Below are 27056 nucleotides of genomic sequence, written 5' to 3' on the forward strand. Positions count from 1 at the left end.
TCGCTATCAATATCATACTAAAAAATGTACATAGGCTGCTCATTTGACGCGGAATGCCCCATACCTGCCTTCATCCCTGGGGTCAGGTGCACACCGAAAGGTGAAGTGTCTGCGCAAGTTCCGCGTAAGATTTTGGATCTTCAGTAAAATCCTGGTGCGCTGCCAGGTCCTGAAATGAAAATTGTTTCCGTAACGTTACGCGCACTACGTCGTCCTCTGCTCTATTCCCAGTTTTACTTCTCCCAGATTTTTACATCCAGCCTCGAGTGCACGCCAATAATAATCCATCCGTCCATCGACCCCACACTTCGGGGATTTCGTTTTATGCAGGGTACATAGTAAAAGGGAGCAAAGCGTTAGTGGGATGAGAAAAAAAAGCGGATTTATATTATAAGGAAACTCCGATCACCCAGCGAAAGTCTGCTATTCATGTTTTTCTGATGCGTGTATCGAAGTGCCGGAAATCATTCGGGAGGCTGATGTAATAATAAATACTAGGATGGTGATTTTTATTTACATATAAAATACAGAGGAAAAACGTTGTTAATTCTCGCGTAATATATATGTATAAATAGTGTGCGTATAATAATTTATGCCGGGATGTACATGGATTTGGAGTATAGTTTCTTCACAGGCACCTTATAGGATATCGATTTATATGGTAAAATGTACGGAATATCAAAGATTCCATTTAACGTCACCCCGAATTCGAAGCGAGGGTGTCACCACGGCATCATTGCAGCCTTGGATACCCGCTCTTGTCTTTTTTTCATTATTTTTATTTTTTTTTTTCATTCTCATCAGTTTTATCCGAGAAAAAACGAGCTCCTCGTACATATACAAGTACTGTACAGGTTTCGTGTAGCGATATTGCCTGAAGAGCGTATATATTCGGCCTCGTAATTAAATTCTCAAATCGATTTTGCCGGCGGTCCTTGCCATGTAACACAAGGGATATAAGAATAAGTAGAATAAGAAGAATAAAAAGAAAGGGGGAAGAAGCCATTATCGGAAAATTCAATGGATCTGAATTAATCTAATTAGTTTTTTCCCCTGCTCACGTTATCCGAAAATCATTTCATACGTCATGAAATGAATTTATCAGTGTGCGTAGAGGACGATGTACGCATAATTCGTACCCTCTGTAACCACGTTTATCCGAAAATCCCGAATCTGCATCAGGAGCGGAGATCATAACAGAAACGCAACCCTCGCCCTGCAGGTTAAGCAGATAAGCCTCTTCCTTGAACCGTGGTAATTTCCTTCCGCGATCCTCCGATTGTTATCTCGCCGCGTGCTAATGCGTTAACGTCTTATTGTTAATCCCCTCGGTCCATTATGTCGAGAAGATGATTGTGGCGAAGTAGGGAATTACGGATAATTCTGGGCGTGCATTAATTAATTATACGCGTCACGATCGTAAATCGCAAAGATTACAACTCGCCATGGTCGGTCCTGCACGTTTCACCTCTGACCTGTAACTTCAACGCGAGCGACCCTCGCATAACTGTTCGGTTTTAAACACGTAACGACAACAATGTACGCAGTATACGTGCAGAGTCGAGGGGTGAGAATTGCGAAACGATTTCGGACACGCTAAACGTTCCGCATCCCCAGCTACTGACCGATATAGATACCCTGAGCAATCCATCATGGGCTGGTGGAATGAAACGAATCGAAAGTATGTACATAGCTGCCCAGCTGAAACCCTTCCGCCTTTCCATTGCTCTGACAAAAACGGGAATCGTTCCTCTTTACCGTGACGTTTACGTTACTGCAGCTTATACGTAACAGCGGGAAGAAATGTTTTCGCTTAACCTCAAAGCGAGCTGTACAAAGACCCGCCGTTACCCGAAAGTATTTCATTAACAGCTTCTCTCTCTATCTCTCTCTCTTTCTCTTTCTCTCTCCCTATCTCTCTCTCTCTCTCTCTCTCTCTCTTTGCCCTTCCGTTGTCACGTTTAGGTTTACCGACGCCTCGGCGTTTTGCCGGAGGTAAACATTTTTTCAATCCTCTAACGGAAGAGAATTGTTTCTTGTAAGGAAGCATTATGTCGCGAAAACTGCAGATTACTGCAGTACCTACAAGATCTAAGTATTTAATATTCTCTCGAATACGTATATGTACCATAAATTGTGGGGATTTCGAAGGATGCGTTAGCGGGACGATTACTGTTTTATTATGATCAATAAACACTTTTTAAACAACCTATTATTGGGCAACAATCGCATGTTATGTCTCGTGAAGAGAATCACTGCCTCACCAAAGTCAAATTGAACCGACCGTTTTTTTTTTACTGATGGATCGGTATATAAGGGGAATCTAATGAATCGTTCTTAAAGTTTGTTCAAGTGTTTCTTTTACGCTGAAGAGTGAATTATATTCCATCGAGTTCACAGAGCAAAGGCGTCACGGTTTTTAATCAAGCTGTTTCAAACGCCTTAATTTCACCGTAGACGCGGCTTTTAGTGCGGCCATCCGGTATTAGGTTTACTCAGGCTTTGGGAATTGCGTTAAACCGTGCTCAAAGCCGTAGCCAGCTCATTCTGTATACGGAATTCGATCGGCCCTTGTAAGCCGCAGTTGTGATTGGTTAATATCCTTTCATCTCGGTTGATGGCCAATCCTGAACCGACCGCCGCGTTCATTTGTTTTGCGGTTCCCAACTGCGCTATCCAATATCTCCGGGCAGATCGATATATTTGTTGCTCGAGGGCAGCAGCGTCCTTCGAATTCGTTCGTTCTATCGCATCGGCTGATTCGCCAGCTGCGTGTATAGTCGATACACTTGAAGAAATTTGTCGGAAGAACGAACGAACGAACGAACGAACGAACGAACGAACGAATGGCCCCGGGTTTGATTAAACCAAGAGCAAGAGAACATTATTGAATTTCTTCGGAAAAGGGGATTTCCAGGATATTATATTGACCGAGAGGATTATCATTTGCATTTATAGTATATTATATACCATACATATCCGTCGCGTGTAACTCTGCAGTTTTAGATACTTTCCAGTATACTGATGCAACTTTTGCACGTCATAATAAAATATCGTCCGCGATACGGATTCGCTTATCAATTACATTATTTATAGACACGAAGGTGTAATTGAGTACACCTGCAAATTATCTTCGAGACAATATTACCTTTGCACGATGATATCACGATACGAATAGACAAAACTGATGGAAAAAAATTACCCAATTGGGATAGAAATATATAATGATAATTAACGAACGAGGTAACATATACAAATTTATATTCTATAATCTGAATTGTACGTTAAAGGATATTAGGAATTCTTACTTTTTATGTTTTTATTATTAATATTTAGGACCTCAAACTGGTAAAATAAGTTCGTTTGAAAATTGCAGACGCTAATTGGTGCATATTTTCTCTGAAACTACACAATTAGTTGACTACTGTTTCGATTTCACCAACTATTATTTAGAGATTTCGGCATTATCTATTAAGATTTCCTCAGAGATCTTTAGATTTTTTTGGGCTTCCGGCGAAAACGACATATAGCAAATATTCTTTAAAAGAATAAAGAATTTTCTTGAGGGTTGGCAAAACTGCTTGCACCGGTTAACATCGTCCATAGAAGTTTAGTTATTTAGAGAGGACGTCGCATACTCGTGTGTGTCTAACTTGTTCTTCTCGGATCTTAGTCTAACTATGTTGGATATTCAGGTTACGAAACGAGAGAAGAAAAAAAAGCGTCACGCATCGATCGTTTAAATTGTTGCATATAGCTATTTGCGAAAATGGGTGGGTAGTTGGTTCCTATTAATTGCCATATTTTCGGCACACGTCCTGTAGGTAACCCTTATTCAAAAGGGTCGACGGATCAAACTCGTTGCGTACACGGTATAATAGATGCGACCTACGTGATTTCGGTAACCTTCGAATAACGAGTTGCATAAATTTTCACCCGAGCTTTCGACGTCCCTGTAATTTCTGTAATTAAACGTCTTTTACGTGCGCGGGGACTCAGCTGCTGGTGACAGGAGAGTGCCTAATCCCCTTGTTTCAGTATTTCATTTCTCAACTTCACCTACAGTCTGCTGCCTGTCCCATAAAGTCTTTTGAAAAACGATTACGCAGATTAATTATAATCCGATCGAATCTTGTATACATACTTGTAATGTTTCGCTTCCTTTTTCATCATGAAAATAACCCTTGTATTTATCAATCATTCATCCTCAATAAGTGAAGATTGATTTTTTCGTCCATGAAGTGCAAATATATATTACACATACCTATAAACCGTGACATATATCAAAAAGTGAGATGAGCAAAGCCCAGGTAAATATGTATTCAAAATTGCAAAATATGTACACTTGGGAACAATGAATCTGAGACGGCTAATTTTTTACACTAGACAGTTATGTTGGCAATACAGAGAAATCTACAGCGCCATAGTGGGCCGACCGCGAAACAAACTCAATCTCAATAAACGTAACATAAACCATGACCGTCGAATCTAACTTTGGAATAGTTGTTGGATTGACACGTCTGCCAACATAACTGTCTAGTGTGAAAAATTAGTTGTCTCAGATTCATTGTCTCCAAGTGTACATATAATGCAGACTTGTGGAAAAAATATAGAGTAAAAAATCACAACTATTGTCGAATGATTTATGTCAAAATAAAGTGTGTTTTACTCGAAAATAGTGATTATTTTTTACTCCATATTTTTTCAATATTTTAGTTTTTTAAGTATGTATAATTATAAGGACATACATTTTGAATACATATTTATCCGGGCTCTAGAGATAAGACGATAAAAATAAATATGTATTAAGAATGAATCGAATATTAACGAATTGAGTTGTCAAGAAATTCTGAAAATTGTAATCACTGATTTCGAATCAATCGATGGAGGAGTGGTGGACAATTGCTAAACGATGATAATGAAAAGGCATATAACTTTAAGGAAGGGCAGAAAGCATTGAGAATGAGAGGGGGTGCTACAAGTGTTGCAGTAATTAGAACGGGAGTTAAGTGCCTTCTCGGGGCACTTACTTCTCCTTCCTTAAACAATCCAGACCACCGCAAGTTCGAAACTCCAAAGCCTCCCCTCATTCCTCCAAATAAATAACGATTCCTTATTCCTTAAGACGGTTTCGTGGCAAAAGCAACTACGGCTTGTTTCTAACCGCGGGGTGTAACCTCTGGGGGATTTGACCGGTAATAACATTATAATACGAGGAATAAATAACACTCGGGAAATACGCCTGAGGAATTAAGGCAGAGCGCTGGAAATATGATTATTATATAATGCGGGCGAGGATTATTTAGCGATGAATTTTAATACCGCCATGACTCGACTAGCGGCTCGATTGACTCGCTTCAAGGGGTTCATTGATTTATCGCCCAGTTTCGGAAGGATGGCTTAAACTGAAAACGAACAATTCATTGTTGCACTTTTCACAGTATTTGATTCACAGAGGTTGATGTGAAATGGAAAACAACTGGAACCGCCGACGCGTTCAACAGGTTATTTCATTGTCGTTGCCATTTTATCTACCTTATTTTTTTATTACGTCGCTTCCGATAAAATATAACTAGCTTTTTACATCTTCTTCTTTTTTTTCACCGGTAATTGTTGATGACTGAAAGCGTTAATACTGTAACTCAACAAATGATACGCAATGATCAGAGACAAAGTTGACGCTATCAGAGATACGGCGGTGACGACAAAAATGATGTCCATATCCTGACGCTGGTACCACGGCTCGTCGGCGGTGCTGGAGTGCAGATGAGAGGCGCCTCTGTGACGAATCACGTGTTCGGTCCACCAAATTGCGTTTTCCAGTAAATCGTGCGGCCTGTCGTTCAACAGTTCGCGCAAGTTGAGCATCTTTTGCTTGTAGCTAAAAATTGTCCGACACATGTTTATGAAATTCATGCTTCACTCACGTGTGTCACGTATCGGATTCCTTGGCTCAAAATTGTACTTCACCTGCCGTCCGTCGCAACGGATTGTATTGCTTCAATCAGATCGTCCCTCTTTACGTCAGTGATTTCCAACTTCTTTCCGGCACCAAGAGACACCATTTTGTTAACATTCATGTCCTGATCGGCCATCACCGGGAAACCGATCACAGGGACGCCGTGAGAAATCGCTTCCTCCGTGCTCTGAAGTCCTCCTTGGTACACGAAGGCTTTCAGGTTTGGGTGAGCTAAAAAGATGCGTAAGGTGACGTTCATTTGATCCACGTAATTCGTTTAAAAAGTGTTTTGCGTATTCAGGTACCTAGAATCGCCTGCTGCGGGGCCCACTTGATTATTATTACGTTGTCCGGTTTACCGGGTAGAAATTTGTCCTTAAACTTCCAAATTACCGTGTAGGGAAGTTTGGAAAATGCGGCAATAAACTCGGACCGTGATTTCTTGTCCAGCATGGTGCTTTTCACGTTAGATCCAAGGCTCATGTATATAAATCCTTGTTTGGATTCGTCGAGGGTCTTCTGAAGATCCTTTGTAAGAGAAGAATTATGTAATGAGTCGCGAGTATTACGAGGTGAGAAATTCATAGTACCTATAATACCTTCGAGATAGGCTCGCTCTTCTTCGAGACGTGAAAGTTACCGATTTCAACCACAGTGGGTACATTTGGTCTGGGGTAGGAAATCGGCGCCTGTTGGTTGGTGAAAATTAAACTGAGATTTCTCTCGATTTCGCCAAGATCCGGAATCTCGATTCCCAAATATTTTTCCGCAATGGCATGCTGCGCAGGCATGAATTCCGTGTTAAAATAGTAAATGTATTTCCACACATTAATAAAGTTCCTCAGCCTCTCGAAAAACGTCGGTGGATCAGACATTTCGTTTCTCTGCAAGTCCCAAATCGATTGATGTGTAGATAGTATCGGGTTTCCGATAGAGTATTGCAAGTTTAGGGCCGGACTAAGGGACGTCATTCCTTCAAGAAAATATACACATTTGGCCTTTACAAGCCATCTCTCAATGCAGATAATTACATTACAGGTTCAAACTATACAGGGTGTTTCCGAGTACATGCCACAGTATGTTGGGTTGCCTACCGCCGAGAGTAACAAATATCGGTATGAGTTGTCGGTAGATAGCGAATTCAAAGTCCTCTCGAGCGAGCTGGAAATGCCCGTGTTACGAAGTTGCGTAGATTTGGCCAAGCAGTTGTTACGTTATTTATAACTGAAACGTACGTGTCAATCTATCTAACAATTCATTATCTCCGCGGTATTCTAAGGTTAGATTCGACGGTCATGGGTTATGTTATGTTTATTGAGATTGAGTTTGTTGCGCTCGGCCCGCTATGGCGCTGTAGGTTTCGCCGTGTTGCCAACGTAACTGTATAGTGTAAAAAATTAGCTGTCTCAGATTCATTGTCCCCAAGAGTACGTCGGTAGAGGTCTGTTTGACCGATATTTGTCCCCCCCAGTGGTACGCAACCCAACATATACTCTGACTTTTACTCGGAAGCACCCTGTAAAACAATTAACCGTGCAAGGACTTACCAATTATCGGAACGTCAAACCGTTTGGCAAGTGATAGAAATGCTGGAAAATAAAGTGTCTCCATCAACAGCAAGTCAAACTTTTCACCGCTGCCTGACTCGTAGATCTTTTTGAACTCAGAATGATCAAAGATTTGTTCACTAACCACGTGAAACCCGTCTGCCACTGTACAAATCCATTCAGCCCAGTTCATTTTTCTCCGCAGTTCTATCAGGTCCAACTTTATATTGGGATCGTAGATGTAGCTGACGTCTATTTCGGTGTAGTTCTTCAGATTCGGGTCCCTCACCGGGTTTGGCGTCACGAGAACGAGCTCATGGCCCCGTTCCCTAAGGGCTAGGGTCAATCCACGAAAAACTACCTGATGACTGACCGAGGCTGATGGAAATACGGCGAGTATTCGCGATGCGTTTCCGAATTCCCATACAGTAACGAAAAGAATCAGTGATACTGATTGCCACACCAACTGTCGCGACATCTTCGACCGCTCGAAATTTCGTCACTAGTGCAAGCATGAGGGTTCCCCGCGTCGCCAACTAACGTGTAGTATCTCATCGTGTTAACTCCACATACTCAAGTCTTTTGACGCTGATATTGAGAATTCGAAATACGTGCAAGTCATGATGAAAAGGCACTTTCATTTGAATGATTGAATGTTTGTGTTGAACAGGCAATGTGGAGTAGTTGTTAATTTCATAGACCGTTCTGCTTCAAGATTCTAGTTCTTAGATAACCCAGAGAAGTATAGACAGATTTGCGAAACCGCATCTTTACTCCAATTATTTTTCATTACGTCACTAAATAAGATACGCGTGCGATTTCACGTGATTCCATCAAGCGTTTTTTTAGCTGGTACTTGTCTTACTTGCAATACAATATATCTTTCAATTTCTACCACGTTGGCTTCATTTATTTATTTTTCCACGAATCAGTAATTATAAATGCCTGCAAACACAATCACAAAAACAGTATTTTCCATGTGCAATGAATATACATGTATTGTCACTTGAGTTTTTCTTTTCTGTTTACTGACTGCTGATTACCGAATATCTTCATACTGTAAACTAACAACTGATAAAGTACAGCTGAAGCGGTCATCACAGATATTACAAACGCGGCAGCAATGAGAAAGATTACATCCATATCGCCACGCTGGTACCACGGCTCGTCGGCAGTACTGGAACGGAGATGAGGGACGCCTCTGTGTCGAATCACGTGCTCGGTCCACCAAACGGCATTCTTCAGTGAATCGTACGGCCTGTCTTTCAGCAGTTCGCGCAAGTTGAGCATCCTCTGCTTGTAGCTGCAAATTATCGGACATATTTTTATGAAATTTATGCTTCACTCACGTATGACGCGTATCGGATTCCTTGGCTCAAAATTGTACTTCACCTGCCGTCCGTCGCAACGGATTGTATTGCTTCAATCAGATCGTCCCTTTTTACGTCAGTAATTTCCAGCTTCTTTCCGACACCAAGAGACACCATTTTGTTAACATTCATGTCCTGATCGGCCATCACCGGGAAACCGATCACAGGGACGCCGTGAGAAATCGCTTCCTCCGTGCTCTGAAGTCCTCCTTGGTACACGAAGGCTTTCAGGTTTGGGTGAGCTAAAAAGATGCGTAAGGTGACGTTCATTTGATCCGCATAATTCGTTCAAAAAGTGTTTTGCGTATTCAGGTACCTAGAATCGCTTGCTGCGGGGCCCACTTGATTATTATTACGTTGTCCGGTTTACCGGGTAGAAATTCGTCCTCGAACTTCCAAATTACCGTGTAGGGAAGCTTGGAAAATGCGGCAATAAACTCGGACCGTGATTTCTTGTCCAGCATGGTGCTTTTCACGTTCGACCCAAGGCTCATGTATATAAATCCTTGTTTGGATTCGTCGAGAGTCTTCTGAAGATCCTTTGTAAGAGAAGAATTATGTGAGTCGCGTGCATTGTAAGGTGAAAACTCCATCGCTAAATCTATAATACCTTCGACAGAGGCTTGATCTTCTTCGACACGTGGAAGTTACCGATCTCAATAACGTTGGGTACATTCGGTCTAAGATACGAAATCGGTCCCTGTTGGTTGGTGAAAATTAAACTAAGGTTCCTCTCGATTTCGCCAAGTTCGGGGATCTCGTTTCCGAAATATTTTTTTGCAATGGCATGCTGCGCAGGCATGAACTCCGTGTTGTAATTGTAAATGAACTTCCATACGTTGTAGAAGTTCTTCAGCCTCTCAAAAAGCGTCGGCGAATCAGACACCTCCTTCATTGCAAGGTCCCAGTTCGATTGATGAGAAGTTAGTATCGGATTCCCAACCGAGTATTGAAGGTTCAGAGCAAGACCCAAAGACGTCATACCTTAACATTAGACGATATCCATGATCAGATTTGACTAAAAAATAACGCTACAATTTAATTTATACACATAAGAAAACAAGACGCTCACCAATGATCGGAACGTCGAATCGTTTGCCGAGAGCCAAAAATGCCGGCCAATAAAGAGTCTCCGTCAACATCAAATCGAACTCTTCACCGCTATCCGGTGCGTAAATCTTCTTGAATTCTGGATGGTCGAAGGTTTTTTCACAGAACAAATGTAGTATAGGTGCAACATTCCAGAACCAGTCAATCCAACACGCGTTTCGTCGCAGTTCTATATAATCCGTTTCGTAGTTCTCCTCGTAAAGAAAACTGACGTCTATCTCGGTGTAGTTCTTCAGATTCGGGTCCCTCACCGGGTTTGGCGTCACGACAACGAGATCATGGCCCCGTTCCCTAAGAGCCAGGGTCAATCCGCGAAAAACTACCTGATGACTTACCGAGGCTGATGGAAATACGCAAAGTATTCGCGAGGCATTTCCGCGGTGCAGAATCGACATGAAAAAAATCAGTGCGGCTAGTGCGATGATCTTTCCCGTCATTTTCACAAACTGTAGATCACTCTGGGGCAATAACTGACCACGTCGGAACGTGTACAAGAGGCCTGAATTTATGCTGTACTACATTCACTTGAAAGTTGATTTAAACGAACGTGACGCGGCATATTCATCCCTTCTTCTGCGTGGTCGGTGTGATGAACTGCCGTCGAGGTCGTTATGTTCATTATTACAGATAATATACGAGATTGCAGTAATATCCTATTTTTTAGCTCAAGCTTGAACGTACTTTTTCTATAAATGGGTACTGACATTGAAAGATACACGAGTCTCGTGCGTGAATGTTACAGAGGAACGTGATCGTATATTTTCCAGTATGTTATTATCAAGCCAAAGTATGTTGATTCCAAGTGTATTGGTAAGAATTAGAGCTATGTAGGTATACGTTCTTGAGAGGCGATATCTTGACGAAAAATATAGACGAAAAAATCATGTAACATTATTTATCAAACTGTGTCACTTACCGATTACCGTAGCATCGAAATGTTTCCCGTATGCAAAAATGGCTGGCCAGTAAAAATCTTTACCAAAATCTAGTCGAAATTCTCGCCGCTGCGCCGTGCATAGATCTTCTTGAATTCCGGATGATCCAAGACTTCTTTAGTACTGTTTAGAAATCTCGAAACGATCGGCCAGATCCAATCAGTCCTTCCCGAAGTTCTTCTCGTGTATATGAGATTCACTGAAGTGAAGTGTCGTTATAGTTGAAGCTGACGTCTTCCTTGGTGCAGTTTTTCACATTTGGGTTCTTCAATGGATATGGCGTAACGATGACGATCTCGTAGCCTCGATCAGACTAACAGACTAGCAGATTGACTTTACTATCACTTGTACAACTACACTACGATTTTATTTGTATCTCATGCATTTCTCAATCATTCGATTAAATCTATTACTCTTATATCTCTCAGGTTGATGATGCATTCACGTAATTTGCACAAATCTTATCGTGCCGATGTTTTTGCATGGTTTTCCGATAACTGTTACAGCGTATCTGATCATTCAATGATTTGGACAATCATATAAGGAAGCAGGTTTCTTCATCTGTTACAAAACTTTTCTAAGTGATCACGATCTATGAAGGAAACTCCCTAAGTGGATCGGATTTCTGCTCAAGTACCGGAGAATCGTACCGGCCAAAAATGAATCACAGGTATGCAGTATATGCAAATGCTATATAGCCGCGTGTCTTGCTTGTGTGTGCCAGATATACCTAGATTGCAGGGGTCTGAATATCAGCTGGTGGCTTAATTAAATTTTGAGGATTAATGAAAGGGGTTTAGAGCCGGGTGAGTGAGCATTGGTCAGACAATGGAGCTGACGTAGCCAGTGATAAATATCCCCCCCCTTCAAAATTATATTTGGTTTGAAATCAACAAGGCTGCCGGTGCGGGCAGAACTGATGAGCTGCGTCCACGAGACAAATAGGTCTATCTGCAAAGCGTTGCCCGTCGAATATCCCGACTACGTAACGAAACATTCCTCGCGCTGGTTTCGTCACTCGAGAACATCGCAAACGGCGAAAAATCGGCGGGATGAGAAACGCCGGCCGAACCGAACAGATATAAACGCCTCAAGATTTATGAATTGAGCCTCTTTTTATCCCCCAAGGACATTCATCATAGAACGTCACTTTTTGCCCACCTAAATGTGCTGTTCCCTCCCTCCCTCCCTCTCGCTCCCTTTTCACCTGTAACGACCTTTCGCCCGGCCGAGAACCTCAGATTTAGATCTTCGAATGGCCCCTAAATACCGTGGGACTCGAATCCGCCGCGAAACCTATCCAAAAAGGCTCGTTTTCACCTTATCCGAAGATACTCAGCCCTGCTCTCTTCTCGCCGATTCGTTATTCTTCATTGTCTCTGCCTGCAGTACGCCGTGTGAGGATTTTTAATTAGGAAGGCTCATTCGGTCTAGTGCGGTCGCCTGCGGATATGCCACCCCCTTCTCACACGTGTATGGCGGGCTGCCGCCACCGACTCAAGTGGAAACGGCTATCTGGGTCAGACCGCAGTGTCGACTCGGTTTTAACCCACGCGAGTAGAAGCGTCCCGGACCGGCTCAGACAACCTGCGGACTCTTAGCGATAAGTAGAAACCGTCGGTGTACGGTTCGCCCTGCAGTAGTCCTACTACTACTCTGTGCAGTCGCGCAAGCCTCGTCAAGTGGATTCAGACGGTACTCGTAAGACTTCCCGGTTCTCCACACTTTATTTCTATTTATTTATTTATTTTTTAAAACAATTTTTTTCTCCATCACTTTTCTCTGAAAGTGACAAAAATTACACATAATTATATGAAAATATCAGCGTTTCACTTACTGAAGCTATATTAATAGTTACATTCGATGCCTGATCAAGGAAAAATTCGGAATATTGGAGCACAAAATCTATGTTACTTGTGTGATTCTATAATTGACAATAGGTTTACAAAATAATACTCTCCACAAGTCGTCTATGCGTTAGATTTTAACAAACAATAATGTATTTGTTACCAAATCATAAAAGTTTATCATTTTTTGTTAATTATCACTGTTATCGTATATTTCAGGTTTTTTTTTACGAACCGACGAGCTCAAGTACAAAATTTCTCAGATTTGACTTGTACAGAGAATTCATTTGTCACCGAATAAAACTATGTTCTGGTAGAATGAAACGTAACGTGTTTCAATTTTTTGGTGAAAAAATAATAGAACAACGTAATTTCTCCGACACTGTTAATAACAATTAGGTTTTTCCTTTTTATATTCAGTGACATTTAAAAATTTTTATTTCTCAATCACAGGCATTTTTATAAATCAACTTAAAATTTATAAGCTCAAGTTGCTCTTTTAAAAGCTCCGTTTTTTATGTTTTCTTTCGATAAATTTTCGACCCAACTGCGTATGTTCCATACATCCTTGACAAAAATAGTCTTCTCCAACGAGAAATACGAATTTAGTGGTCCAATTACGGCTTCGGGGGCGGGAGTGTAACGTTTCTAACAACTTGTTCGGTGGAAGTAACACTATCCCAAACACATCTACGTGTACACACATTACCTCGAATTCAGTGGGTGAAAATGGCGAGTTAAGCCGATGGGGTTTTCGAGCCAATGGTCGGAATATTTTACGTTACATCACAGCAGCATTATACATATAACCCAATTTTTTCCCGCTTGATTGGCGCTCTCTTTCGCGTTATTATTCAACGAATTTCAATAAATATATCAATCCGGTAAAATAGATACATCGAGTAAATTTATTACCATATTTGTAGCTGTAGCTCGGCATATTTTAACGCATAATTTCAACCATTACGCATTATGAAATGTAATTTTACACAACGTATTGCGATAAAAATACCTCCTCATGCATTTATGCATGTATTACCGACTATATTCACGTTTAATCACGATCAACGCAGTTGTCACGTACGTATATTGTAACTTTCAGCAATGCCCTGCGGATAATTAAATCTCTGTCATTATACTAACACAACATCGCATATACTTGTTACCCGCTGCAGAATGCAGGTATAATAATTCAGGTACACCGGATGCCCTTTCTTCTCCTTCATTATATTTCCTACTTTTTTTTTTTTTTTGTAATTATTCTCTTTTTTACTATACATATAGTCGCGGCGGCATTACTTCTACTCGTTATAACCCGTCGCGACTGGTTATAGTTATTTATTTTTTCATTTTTTCATAGTGCTTTTGCAACTACCAAGAACGGCACATCAATTTAGGGATAATTGAAACTGCGTGTGTAATTTAAATACTTCCGTCATTGATAGCTATATTTGTTTCAAAAATCTGCAATCTCAGAGACCTTTCCGTGATTATTTCACCCAGACGAGCGGCTGATTTGAAATAAAAACTAAAAAAACATTCAAAGAAGAAATGCACGTGTAATATTCGAAAAGCTTCGGAGCTGGGCGGTATTATACGTTCGAATTCGTTATATTCATACATGTGAGCCTGTGTGTACGTATGTGTGGTTTTGATACCCTTGCCGCCACCCTTTTTCCTGCAGCGACCGCGGCGTCATTTCACCGATAAACCCCGGAAAAGACGTGGGAATCATAAAGAGAGACGCCGAATCGGCTGCACAGCCAGATTCCGTTGCAAATCCTAGTTTACGCGGGCCGTAGCTGGCGAACACTCTGAGCTTTAGCGACATCAAATATGGCCTCAAAGATCAAGGGCTCGAGGAGGATCAGTGACAGTGGAAGTTGAAAAATGGAGAGAGGGTATGATCTCTGCGGGAAAAACGGCACGGCGCCAGGTGTTTGAAAAAAAAGGAAAAAAGGAAGACCACAAAAAAAAAAAAGAAAATTAAATAAATTCAAAGTAGACAAAGCGGCGTGATATAGCAATTACGGCAATTTATTTTTTTTCCGTATTATTTTTGTTTGTTTCACCCTCTTCTCGTTTACCAAGTTATGCAGCTACCGTAAAAGTCCGCCATGAATCAAGCGACGTTTATTCTTATGACGTATAAAAAAAAAAAAAAATAATACATACCGTCAGTCCGCGGCGATGTGGGAAAAAAAGAGATGACGCATAATTTTGGAAATTTCATGCTGAAAAGCTGCGCTGCTTTCGACCTTGCAAATAAGTTATTCCGTACCATGTTCAGTGCGACTTGGAATATGTGTGAGCGCAAACTTTCGCGGAAATCGTATACTACGTAATGTTATATTATACAAACATACACACTGTCAGAACTTTGACGTGTGTGCGTGTGTGCTCGTGTGTGTGGGTACAATGAAAGAGGCAGAATTTAATGTTTGAGCTACCGAAAGAAGATAAAAAAAATTGTCCGCTGGGATTATCCTGAGTTGTAAAAGTTTTTCCGTTTGAAGTATGTGTATCTACAGCTGAGAACGGACGAGTCAAGCTGTATTTATACGATGGTAACGTAAAAAAGTGAAACAGAGGGAAGAGAGAGAGAGAAAACGAGTCGCACTAAAATAGACACAGTCGCTGCACCCGCTACCCTTTCATAATTTATGCACGAGGTGTGCGGGGCTCTACATGCCTTGCATGGTTGTATACATGAAACCAGAGCTATCATCTCTTGACGATTTCGCTGCAAAGCTTTTTTTTTACCTTCTGAAGTTATTTCGTACCTGCAGTATTACATGTATTGAATAAACCGAATCTAAACGTGGTAACAAGCCACCTTGGCGCCTAAGGATAGGCAACCGAGCGTTACAATTTTATTCCTTAGATTGCATATTGTAACTTCAGTTGCCTATACGGAGGCGCCGAGTTGACTTATTTTCACGTTCAGGCCCGGTATGGGTATAAAATATTTTTTCATCGTTATAAAAACATTTCATTGCGCAGGAATGATTATTTCTCAGAATAATCAAACATAGTTTTCTAGATATTCGAGCAAAACTAACGAGTTGTAGACATTACAAATATTTTCAAATCTCGTTGTTTTAACCGTTCAGTTTTGGAGATAAAAATTCATTGGAATGAATTCCCCATCGACGCGCCGTACTCTGCGGAGTTTTTTCGTCCCTTTAGAACGGTGAGTGAAAAATGAGGACGGCGTTGAAGAATCGTCTTTTATTCCAGCGGCACCGCAACCAACGCAGGTTTCAATTCGACCGATACACTGAACCAAAATTTCAACGGCTCAGAAGCACCTGAACCTGGCATCGATACGTCGCCTGTGGTAAATATGTATATAATACACATCCAAAACGCGGTACGTACGAACCTTTATACGGAAGAATATAAAAAATGAAAATCAGCTTCCTCAGGGTTTTTCCGAGGCCTGTATACGCATTCCGTCTCATACCCTTTATATTATATGTATTTGTGAGAAACGGTTCCCGGCGATCTGCACAATAGTCTAAAAATTCGCTGACTAGATTCCCGCGCCCTTTTCGTCGTATTATATATCCTGTATATTTATATAAGGACGGTTTATAAGAAAACGATGTCGCCTCGGCGTATGTCACATCCGACTGATGGGGTATACGTTATATCGGTATTATACGCGAGGAAAACCGATCAAATGTTATACGACGCTAACCTTAAAAGGTCTGCAAGTTTTGATGGCGGTGCATGAAGTGGTCGATTTCTCTCCATTATTCCGCATTTTTTTTTTTTTTTTTCTTTCCTCAACTTGTAAAGTGTTTCATTTGGAAAAAGCCTTGTATTTTTTTTTTCTTCAGCTCTGAGCTTTAAAAATTGTTGTAAATAACGAAGAAAGAATATTCACGGAAGGATATACCTATATATCCTTGATCTAATTTTACAAGGTCTATCTTGAAACTCAAAGTTTTCCCGTTTAAATCATACGCGGAAAACGTCGTTTTTTTTTTTTCTTAAAACTATGTACCATTGAACCGCATTTAATAATATAGACATCATCCTGGAAGCATTTTGTAGATAATGATATTCTTCGAAAACAGTAAACGGCTGACGAGTTATGTCTCTTTATGTAAATATTCTTGTAACAAAATTATGTGAGAATTAAAAAAAAAAAAATTACATCTTATCCGTTTTGTACACTTAAATGGGAAAACTTCGAGTCCCGAGAGCGGCCTCTTAAAATTGGATTTAAGAGGTATCCTTTCGCAAGGATTCTTTCCCTGATATATTTATGTACAAGTCTTTCAGGTGGAATCCAAAGAGAAATAAATGCTGCCTCCGGACGAAACACCTTAATGTGCGTTAACAGTTGTATAATCATACGAGACGATGCCTTATATCTGTAGCAGGAATTATTTACTGCAGGAAATCCGATATTTGTCTAAGTCGAGCTTCAAAATAAAATATCCATATGCATAGTGCAATGAAACGTGAAAAATGCGTAAAATATTGGAATTTCACTTTCTGAAATACAAATTATTTACCAAAAGAAAACAAAAGCAGTTAAAATATTGTGTATAAATACATATGATATTTAAATTCAATAAGATTTGTTAAAGACCAAAGAAATATCGGCATTGCGATACAGTTAATTAAAATCATATGTAATTTATCTTTTCTCATTTATTACAAATCAACAATTTTTTTTTTTTTCTGAGCAATAAAAATCGTTATTTCTTATACGTAGATCCCAACAAAGTTGCATAAAACATTCATTTCGTAGCAAAAAAGAAACCGCCCAATCTAATCTGAAAAATGTTTGTCCCAAATGAACCCAAGTCTCCGATAAGAGTCTATATTTTCCATTTCGTGAAAATAAACAAATTAAACATTGATTATAAACACTTTGAACGTATTAAATCATCGCTTTATAAATAAGCGACGATAACGATAGATTAAAAAATAAATAAATAAATAGGAAGTTATTGCAATAAATAACTTTTTCCGTGAATGCAGGCTGCGAGAAATCTATATAATATGGTATACTTAAGAGGAAAATATCTATCGCGTGGGATGTTTTCTCCCACGTAGTTGTAAAAACTTAGGTCACCGCTGTGCACGACGCGGGCTTTCGTCGCACATAGCCGCGCATTGTGGGTGCAAGGATCGATCCTCGACGCCGTCCGCGGGAGCCGTACAGTCCGTTGCAGTCCCATTCCCACCCCCGCAACTCGCCCCAACTGACGACCCGCGAATCCCGCCCCCATGCATCAAGGGGCAAAGGGGCAGGGGTGGGGGGCTACTTGAGGCAGCTTAGCCGCGTCGTACAACGTATGCGGCGTTATGGCATTAGCGTCGAAACTACGTGGGTATTTGCGTGTGTGTAACTGGTTCGGCACCAGTTTGGTATGGCCAATGGGGGGTGGGGGAGTGTCGTCGCTGCACCGGTTTCAACAGCCTAACGTCGTTAGTCAACCGGGTGATAGTTTAGGGTATATAATGGCTAGTAAGGCTGCACTAAGCCGAACCGAGAGGTTCGAGCCTTCGGCGAGTGTGCATAAGTCGCCAAAGTATGTAAAGTGTATGTACATAACGGTGTGTAACCCCGTTCACGAATCTCCCCATTGCCACCCTTGTGATTCTATAATCGAATGCAGAGCTGAGCATACCGCGCGTTTGTTCACCAACCCACACACTCAAACACGGATTGTACGTGTGAAAGCAATTGAAAGGACCGTCTTTGATTTATCGCCTAATTTTACACCGAGAATCCACAGACTAGTTGTACATATGTACGTACCTATATGCGTACACATGCACCTGCGGTATACGTATACATGCACATGGTATATCACTGCGAAAGGTAAATCAATTTAGTCACATAGTCTTTGTGCGGATTCAAAGAACGTCGTGCACCGAGGGCTTTTTTTGTATTCGCGTGATCAACGCGCCTAAAGAATTCATTCGAATCGCTTGGATAATGCATATCCATATCAATGCGGTTGATCGAGTCGATGTCAAGGCAGTTTTTTGGTGCAACTTACCGCTCAACGCCGCCAGATAGGCAACCAGAGCTACATTTCGTATCCCTATACGTATTCATTATGTAGCTATGGTTGCATATCTGCTGGCGTTGAACGATAAATTTCACAGAAAATTCCTGATACACGTATTTCAATTTCTATAGAATATCGAACAACGCGGTTGGAGATAAAACCAGGCAGTAAGCCCTGGATCAAACAGTCAATGAATCGAACATCCAATCAATCAACACTGATTATTGCGTTATAAAATTTTTGTAGTGTTGCGATTATACTTGCGAAAAGATTCTATTATTTTAGGTAACAGGGAATCGGAAATATTTGAAGTTTGCAATTGCAGCGTTGAAAATAACTCGAACGGGGAAGCGAGGCGAGTTTTTTAAATCAATTTTTTCCGCAGCTGGGATTCGTTGCTGAACGTATCACGTAGAGTACTCGCTACTAAAATTACGCTGGTATCGATTTACCGTAATCGAGAAAATACGAAACCCCATTGAACGGTTGAAACATGATTATTTGCGATAGCCCGCGAGGTAAAGGATCTCACTTAACGCGTCTGTGCAGCCCATAATTGATGATTGAAAAAATATGAACTTATGTTGTCCGTACGACTTGAGGCACAAGGAATAATTAATATAGATTTATGATAGATCGGTAGTTGAAGTAAGACGTATGATGAGGCTGTCTTGACAGCCGGCTGTGCAGCAGCATCCGGCCTGAACCATCCTGCGTGACAAATGATCGGGCATTCTAATCCTTACAAATGTTCATGCCTCACCTCGCATTCCGAGAATATAACGTTCTTATGTGTGTACATACCTGCTCCCTATATATCCTTTCATTTTCTCACTTTTATACATACATATATATATATATATAAATATAAATTACGGACCAATTTTTTTCCTCTCCATAAATTCCCAACCATCCCAACCTTCCGTAGCTGCGCTGCAGGCACGTTCGTCGCATTTACATCAGTTGCTATTCACGTCGCACGAATTGTACCCACCTTGCACAATAATCGTAGTAAGACGTTCCCGGATCTTAGCTTGTAGACGCCTGATCGATACCTTCCGCATCACGCGCGTGCGAGCGCGGCGCTGAGCAACAAAGGCGTTTCAATTTTCGAATTTCGAACGTATTACCGGAAAACGGAGACTTATCTATCTTAATAAAATACAAAGATTCTCAGGTTTCGTTGAGTGAAATTCAAGATCAAAGTTGAGCCTTTACTGTCGTTTTTTCGATCAGTTTTCGATTGCCTACACACGTCGCTCGCGCTGCGTATTTTCATTCGTCCCTCTGTTTTCCATCGGTGGCCGAAAGGCGAATGTAGCATTAGCTGTTTTTATCCCCTTATTTTCTTTCTTTCTCTCTCTCTCTCTCTCTCACACACAGTCTTTAAACGGCTTTGCCTAATCCGCATTTGTTCAAAACCACATATGTGTGCTGCAGTTAAAGTGCTTATCGGACTCGCTTGTAGTCACGTTAACTAGGCTGCAAAGTGTTTCGTGGCTGCAAGTGGTTTTTTTTTTTTTGTCTCATCGAAAAACTTTTAATCTGTCGTTTCGTCCTTGCGCTCTCATTCTATATCTGCGATATATTTTTTCAATCGCTATTCAACCGATGACAATTTGCTTTCAGCACCAGCCAGCGTGACGGACGCTGTCCTGCTGGGTGAGATCGACATAATGACCGACGACGAGGTTGAAATATCGACTGAAGAACCTGTACCAAAAAAGTGTTACTTTGGGGGAACGACCTACACCCATAGTCAAACGGTAAGTTCCCCTCGATCCGTCTAACGTAACGGTTTCGGCACATCGTTTCGGACTACATCCATGCATATGCAGCTAGAATTCTGTATACCAGGCGGGAACTCCTACGTGATTTAACGGTTTTCGATACCTGTGGCGAAGGAATAAAAACAGTAAAAATTGTGGTCCGGCACGTGGAGACAACGAGAGTAAAAGGTGCGGAAATGAAATTTTTGAAAGCTATGTATATTGTGGATAAAAAGAGAGAAAGTCTCGGAGATGATCAAAGAGTTGATTGGGGACCTGCAGTCTGATCGAGGTTGAATTAATTAACGTCCTGAAAATGGTTCACAAACTCGTCATTTTCGTCAGGTTAATCACCGGGACGATCAAACGAGTTAGAGCCGTACTCTCTCTCCCTCCCCACCCTCTCTCTCTCTCGCTCTCTCTTTCTCTCTCTCTCTCTCTCTCTCTCTTTTTCTTTCTCTTTCTCACGAACACATCGATACCCACCCCGATGATTGGCTTCGAGGTCAGACATAGCGTGCTTCTCGACTTTCCTGCACAGTCTGCATTATCTTATGCGCAGCAACTCCGAAACCGGAGTAAAACTTCCTTGAGGAGTAACAATTTACCGACTCCAAACGACGTCTTCGCGCTGCACAGCACGCGCGGTCGTAAAACCCGAGCAAACCTCAGTCTCAAGAGTTTTCACCCAGAATATATACTGAATGTTTTATGTACCCTAGGACTTCGGTAAGACGAAGTATATGCAGCATACCATAGTTCAGGAATGGGAGTAAGTTCTTGGAATATATTTCTCAAGAGTAACCCGTATAATAACTGCTTTTCCTATCGTAGAAAATATTTTCGACTATTACGTTACGCTTTTATTACACCTCCGCGCGCCTGTTCGATGCATTTTTCGTAAATTTATACCTATAATAACTGTGAAAGTCGGTTTTCTGTGAAACTCGCCGCTTGGCGCCAGCAGATAGACAACCGAAGCTACATTTCGAATGTGCAAGGAATACAAAACGTAGATTCGGTGCTTGCATGCCGACACAAAGCGGTGTGTTTCACAGAAAACTCCTTGTACATGCTTCCCAGAACTCGTTCAGTTCACGTCATATAGTATTACCCAATAAACGGATTGGAGATAAATAGATTGCGGTGCAGATGAAGTCTGCAGCGTGAGAGTTGGGGCAAATCTCGTGGGATTCCGTAGCACTGAAGCAAGTCCGAGTAAATTTAATATAAAGACTCCGGTAACTGCCTCTGACGATATACTTACTCTACGTGGATGAGATACAGATTTCCCGGTTATACCTTAGATCAGTTTTCCCTTGTAGTTCACGTTGCAGGCATTGGGTGAAAGTTTAAATTCACGAATGAGTATTCGGAACCAGTACAGCTGCGCAATTTCGGCGTGCTCTTTCAGTAATATCGATCGTGTACATCTATCAAATGTCCTAAGCCACGAAATAGGGGGAAAAAATAATTCTTAATTCCCGTTTCTTCAGCCTGCAGATGCGGCATAATTTTACTCGAAGAAAAATAACTTGGCACGTACGCGCGAACGCTCGCGAATCTTCTTGAAAGTTTTTACATAATTCTAGGGTTCATTCAAAACCTCACACCTTGAACTCAACTTCATATAGATATACGTACCTATATGCGCGTAGATATGCACTCGGAAATGCATTCCGCAATCTCGTGAAATTACTGTCCAATTTTATGTAACGTCTCTGCCACTGGCCAAGACTAAACATTCTCAGTAGGTGATGCATAGGAAAAATTTCTGCGGAGAACTTAAGAAGTTGGCGAAAAATTAATATATATAATGTATATATTATATATTAGGGTGTTTCAGAGAAAAATAATTCGTGATTTTTCACTACGGCATCCACTGAAAAGTTTGTTTAGGTTAAAAGAAAGATTTTGTGAAAAAATAAGCGTTCTACGTTATGTGGAAGATCACGCTCATTTGATTTTTAACTTTTTTGTACAAATTTATTTTGAATTTGTGTAAAAACAAGTTCCAGCACATCAATTATTATTTCTTTCCGGACATTTATATCCAATCCAAAGATCGCGATCCATAACACAACCATATATCACAACCGGGAATCTTATTCTCCTACAGTAAAAGTTCATATTAAATTATAACTATTTTATGAGATAGAATTAATAACAAAAAAGTGGTCATATCCACTTCTCGAACATCAACTGGAGATTTGATATTACAAGTGTGGATCTTCTTTGTGACGTAAATTGATATTGTGATTGATCTAAGCAACAAAAGAAAAATGTATTCACCGTACTTCATAAATTTAAAAAAATGTATAGAAGTGAAAAATCAACTGAGCGCGACCTTGCACATAACGTAGAACGCTCATCTTTTCAAACTTTTTATTTGGGGGGTGGGTGTCAGGATGGAAAGTCTTAAATTATTTTTTTCTGAAACATCCTACTATCCAATATACATATATATGTATATATACACCTATGTGTGGAATAAAAAGTAAGGAAAATGGAATTGATTTCTACTTACTGTATATGAATATAACCCACAGAAATTTTCGGTGTGCAATAACATTGAAAGTATAATATAGTACATTGTATAATAACGCAGCGTAATATCTATACAGGTATGTATTTATATTGTAAAAGCTATTCCGACTATTTTTATCTGCGGTAACGAGTCGACTCCCTCTTGACTTTTACCTTCTCTAATAAACCATTTTCGCACCTCTTGATGTCATCCCGCCGAGCTGTGCAGCGGTCGCTTATAATTAAAGTATGGATATATGCATAGGTTCATATTTTATGCGCATATATCGAGGATATAGCCCGTATATTAATTATTGTACCTGCGGTGTGTACATTACCTATATACGTACGTATCTATAGTGTATGTGTAGATAGATGGACAAACTGAACTATCCGAATGATGATCACCTGCGTATTCGAAATATCACGACCTCGGGATAAATTTTAGTTATTTATCGTTGCTGTTGTTATATTTATCGTTATTATTATTATTATCACTACTACTACTATTATGATTATTATTGGTTTTCGTTCGGCCGTTAGCTGTTTGCCCGTTTTGTTTTGCGTTTTTTTTTCTTTTTCCATCCAAACTATCGTGCGGTGAAAAATGATGAGTGTGGCACTAGGCCAAATGCATTGTACAACCGGCGAAGCGGTTGAAAAGCCCGCTGGTGAGAATAAAAATAAACGTCGAAAAAAAGGTTAAAAAACAAAAAACAAAAAAAGAAAGAAAACAAACGGAAAACTGTAAAAAGAATGAAGCGTGAGCGAGAGGGAAGTTATACGCTGGATTCACTCGCGTTTTTAAATTACCGCTCCTGTATAACGGCCGCTAACGTTCGAACATATTTTTCATCCACCTTATCAGACCCCCCGGTTCGTTGCGAAGACCACCGTCTCTATATCCACATAACATAGAATTTCACATTAGCCCGCGAATTTTGCACCTCGCCGAAAGAGGAACAAAAAATGGGGCGAGAATGAGAATGAAAAAATAAAATATAATAAATAACAGTAATATAAAAGGTGCACCAAAAGGCGAGAACGATGTAATAATTATACAGTGTACGCTAAACGAAATTAAATGTATCGGGAATTTTCGATGAAACTAGTAAGAATGATAAAAAATAAACTATTCTCGATCATATCGTTTATTTTTTCCCGATTAATCGAGTATAATCGATTATTTATCAAACTCGATTAATCGATGCCTCGATTATTTTTCGCTTAGCGGCCATCGTCAAACTAGCCAATCAACGCCAGTTGATAGGCAACCCGAAGCTGAATGCGGCGTTCCTACATATTTAAAATGTAGGTGTGATTGCCTATCTGTTGGCGTTAAGTAGCGAGTTTCACAGAAAAGTACTTCTATGTACGAAGAGAGAATGCAAAGTAGGTAATCGGGACTAGGCAATGATAGCTGAAATCTGAAATCTCGAATGAAAATATGCGAAGCTTCGGAGGGTGGGGCGAATTCAATGCACGTAGTGCACTTAGGGCTGCGGGTCGCGCTTTGGTATTTAGTTATCCGAGGACCGACGAGACCCGGAGGCCGGCGGTTCAGCCGACCCTGCGGATCTCGTACGCGTGGAATTTGGAAACGCGATTAAACCCCAACGTAAACTCGACGGGACTCTGAGAGTCATGAGCGCTGGCGCTCGCCTGCGATATATCGGGTCAATGAACTCGGAGCGGAACGCGAGGACATCGTGCCCGCGTCCTTTCCAAGGCCCCTGGGAATCCCCTGCGCCGTGCCATATATATCTATACACGTCCCATTCACGTACAGTCGCAAGGTCCTTGCACTCCTTACTTACCCCTTAGACGCAATTCTATCTCGGTATCGGGCCGGCGATGCTTGCAGGATTAGAAAAATTCAACATTCGAACAACCGCGTCGGTATTTCTGAAATGGAACTGGAAATTTTCAGTCTTCAAAACACGTTTGAAATGTCTACAGTCGATTATACGTTTTTATTTGTCGTTTGCAAAGTATAAAGCAATACATTTTTCCAAAGGTGCCATTTTGTGACGGAAATATGCTGCTTCGTCTTGGTCGTATTTAATAATAAAAGGCCTCAAACATCGCATATTTTACGCTAAATACATTCGACGTGATACAATTTGATTGCGACAGTTTGCACGCAGTATTCTGCATCCCGATATTCGTGAAACACAATGTCCCAGCAGGTCCACTTTAAGTTTATATTATTTGTTACGTTTCTGTTAGTAAATATGACACAAATCATTTGAATTTTAATATTGACGTTGTAATTTTTACTTTTTTCTTACTTAATAATGCGTTAAAAAATGGTTATATCAAGAATCCGAAAATTTTTGTGGACGTGGTGAAACATTTTTTTTTTTTTCAACCGTATAGTTTCAAGGCCACATATCGGTGAGTGAGTCTATAAATAACTTGAAACGGGGTGTAGTATAACCGTTTGATCGATAAAATATAACTGCCTAACATTGATCGTCGGTGCCTGCACAGATACCAACGAGTGATCCGTGTTCGCATTGCCTCTGCGTTGCCGGTGAAGTTTATTGCTGGTGGCAGGACTGCCTTCTCCACTCGGAACCGGAAGACTTTGAGAACTTTGACGGAAGCTTAAAGAGCACCGAGATTCCGGGGGCTTTTTTAAGCGTAAACTCGTCCCTCGGCACTGCTGCGACCTTAGAAGCGGATGACAACGAAACAATGACAACCGAGAGTTCGGAATTAGCGGCTCAAATCATCGAAGAAGAGGGATACATGGATGTAAATTCAACATATCAAGACTTTGGCACCCAGAGCACACTTCCGACGACCTGCGTCGTTATGGGTAAGTGAAGATAGAGAATTTTACCGCGAAATTATGAATTGAAAATGCCGATTCAAACATGGTTAACCAAAACCCATAACAAAGCTCTATTTTCCAAATACTTGGAATATTTCGATCTCTGGTCAACCGTATTTTCGTAGCTCACAATTTTGAAACCAGATTCAGAATTGGGGTCCCGAAAATGTCTGGAAACTAATTATTTCCGTTCGTGTTTGCCATATTCCATCCGCCATTTTGAATTCCATCATTCGTACCTCAAATTCCAATCGGGATCAGATCGAAAACGTACATCAGTCAAACTGAAAAGGCAAAATATAATCGCCCATCTTCAACGGGCTGAAATAATCGGCGACGTTGCATTAGCTTATAACTTGAAGCGAACTTTCGCGTGAGTAATAGCTGTGCAGTATGTATAATGTAAACGGTGCCTGTGAAACGGAGAGTTCCAAAGTATAAGACTGCTGCTGCATAGTAAATTCATGAGTCGCGCGATTATGTCGGAGTGAAGAATACATTAAACCTGTATGCACACGTACGTATTACATATATATATGTATGTTTGCGAAAGTTTTCACCGAGGAATTTATTATAGGTATGTTGAGATTGCAGACAATAAAACGCTGGATAATCGCTGTCATTATGTTATAAATGTATGCATTTCCAGTTTTACATACATAGCTTGGGGCGAAGATCTACGCGAAATCTTCTAATCTTGAGCTGACGCGTTATGTGCATGCTAGTACGTTATATAGCATGTATAACAGTATACACTGATTAACTATTCATATATTCCGTATCGTGTTGAAAATTGCTGCAACAGCCGTTAAACACGCGCGAATCGATCAAGTAATAGTTATTTTTACGGAATCTTTTGTTTTTATGTCGCACGAGAATCCAATTTACAAAAACGCTGCATAATTGTCCGCGATATGACGAAATCAAAAACCGTAAACCGCGATATCTTATGAAATCAATAAAATCCAAGATTTTTTTCTTCTTTGAAAACGTAGGTTTAAAACGTCAATATTAAATAATCGTATACTTTGTGTAGTTGGCGAGATGATCATCGCTTTTGTGACTACGTTCCTTGTTGTGTTCCTTTTCAACACTCTTATTAAAGGCGAAATT

At 40.6% G+C, this 27056-nt stretch overlaps 3 protein-coding genes across 6 annotated transcripts in view; 1 reads left to right on the top strand and 2 right to left on the bottom strand.

Moving 5' to 3' along the window:
* LOC124175101 overlaps positions 1 to 27056 on the top strand; it is a 39821-nt gene that overhangs the window by 10559 nt on the left and 2206 nt on the right. For 2 of the 3 annotated variants that reach the window (XR_006869096.1, XM_046555000.1), the window contains exons 2-3: positions 20439 to 20575; positions 25598 to 25928. Coding sequence is in view for 2 of the 3 variants with exons in the window: in XM_046555000.1 (XP_046410956.1) it covers positions 20439 to 20575; positions 25598 to 25928 (468 nt within the window). In the remaining variant the exon portion in view is untranslated. Of the gene's footprint in view, positions 1 to 19553; positions 19606 to 20438; positions 20576 to 25597; positions 25929 to 27056 lie in introns of those variants that run through there. The other variant, XM_046555002.1, reaches the window with a different exon arrangement.
* LOC124175098 (UDP-glycosyltransferase UGT5-like) lies at positions 4760 to 8120 on the bottom strand. Of its 2 annotated transcripts, none has more exons than XM_046554997.1 (5): positions 7507 to 8115; positions 6559 to 6932; positions 6265 to 6487; positions 5971 to 6190; positions 4760 to 5881 (listed from the first exon to the last, which is right to left on the bottom strand). In XM_046554997.1, exons 1-5 carry the CDS (start codon positions 7982 to 7984, stop codon positions 5581 to 5583), a joined length of 1596 nt encoding a protein of 531 aa, XP_046410953.1. In that variant the 5' UTR covers positions 7985 to 8115; the 3' UTR covers positions 4760 to 5580. The 2 variants fall into 2 exon arrangements, with proteins under 2 accessions (XP_046410953.1, XP_046410954.1); XM_046554998.1 differs by having other exon boundaries at positions 5796 to 5836; positions 5928 to 6190; positions 7507 to 8120.
* LOC124175100 (UDP-glycosyltransferase UGT5-like) lies at positions 8401 to 10570 on the bottom strand. The gene is made up of 5 exons (XM_046554999.1): positions 9949 to 10570; positions 9487 to 9860; positions 9193 to 9415; positions 8899 to 9118; positions 8401 to 8809 (listed from the first exon to the last, which is right to left on the bottom strand). The coding sequence occupies exons 1-5, from the start codon at positions 10421 to 10423 to the stop codon at positions 8509 to 8511; spliced, it is 1593 nt and encodes a 530-aa protein (XP_046410955.1). The 5' UTR covers positions 10424 to 10570; the 3' UTR covers positions 8401 to 8508.

This window comes from Neodiprion fabricii, chromosome 2 (assembly GCF_021155785.1).
Source record: "Neodiprion fabricii isolate iyNeoFabr1 chromosome 2, iyNeoFabr1.1, whole genome shotgun sequence".
NCBI classification, from domain to species: domain Eukaryota; kingdom Metazoa; phylum Arthropoda; class Insecta; order Hymenoptera; family Diprionidae; genus Neodiprion; species Neodiprion fabricii.

Excerpts from the sequence above, each read along its gene's own strand:
- LOC124175098 (XM_046554997.1), bottom strand. The coding sequence starts at position 7,984 with ATGTCGCGACAGTTGGTGTGGCAATCAGTATCACTGATTCTTTTCGTT. Across the intron at positions 6,191-6,264 it reads CCCGCAGCAGGCGATTCTAG|CTCACCCAAACCTGAAAGCC; the intron begins GTACCTGAATAC and ends GCATCTTTTTAG. Across the intron at positions 5,882-5,970 it reads TCCGTTGCGACGGACGGCAG|CTACAAGCAAAAGATGCTCA; the intron begins GTGAAGTACAAT and ends GACAATTTTTAG.
- LOC124175100 (XM_046554999.1), bottom strand. The coding sequence starts at position 10,423 with ATGACGGGAAAGATCATCGCACTAGCCGCACTGATTTTTTTCATGTCG. Across the intron at positions 9,416-9,486 it reads AGATCAAGCCTCTGTCGAAG|GATCTTCAGAAGACTCTCGA; the intron begins GTATTATAGATT and ends TCTCTTACAAAG. Across the intron at positions 9,119-9,192 it reads CCCGCAGCAAGCGATTCTAG|CTCACCCAAACCTGAAAGCC; the intron begins GTACCTGAATAC and ends GCATCTTTTTAG.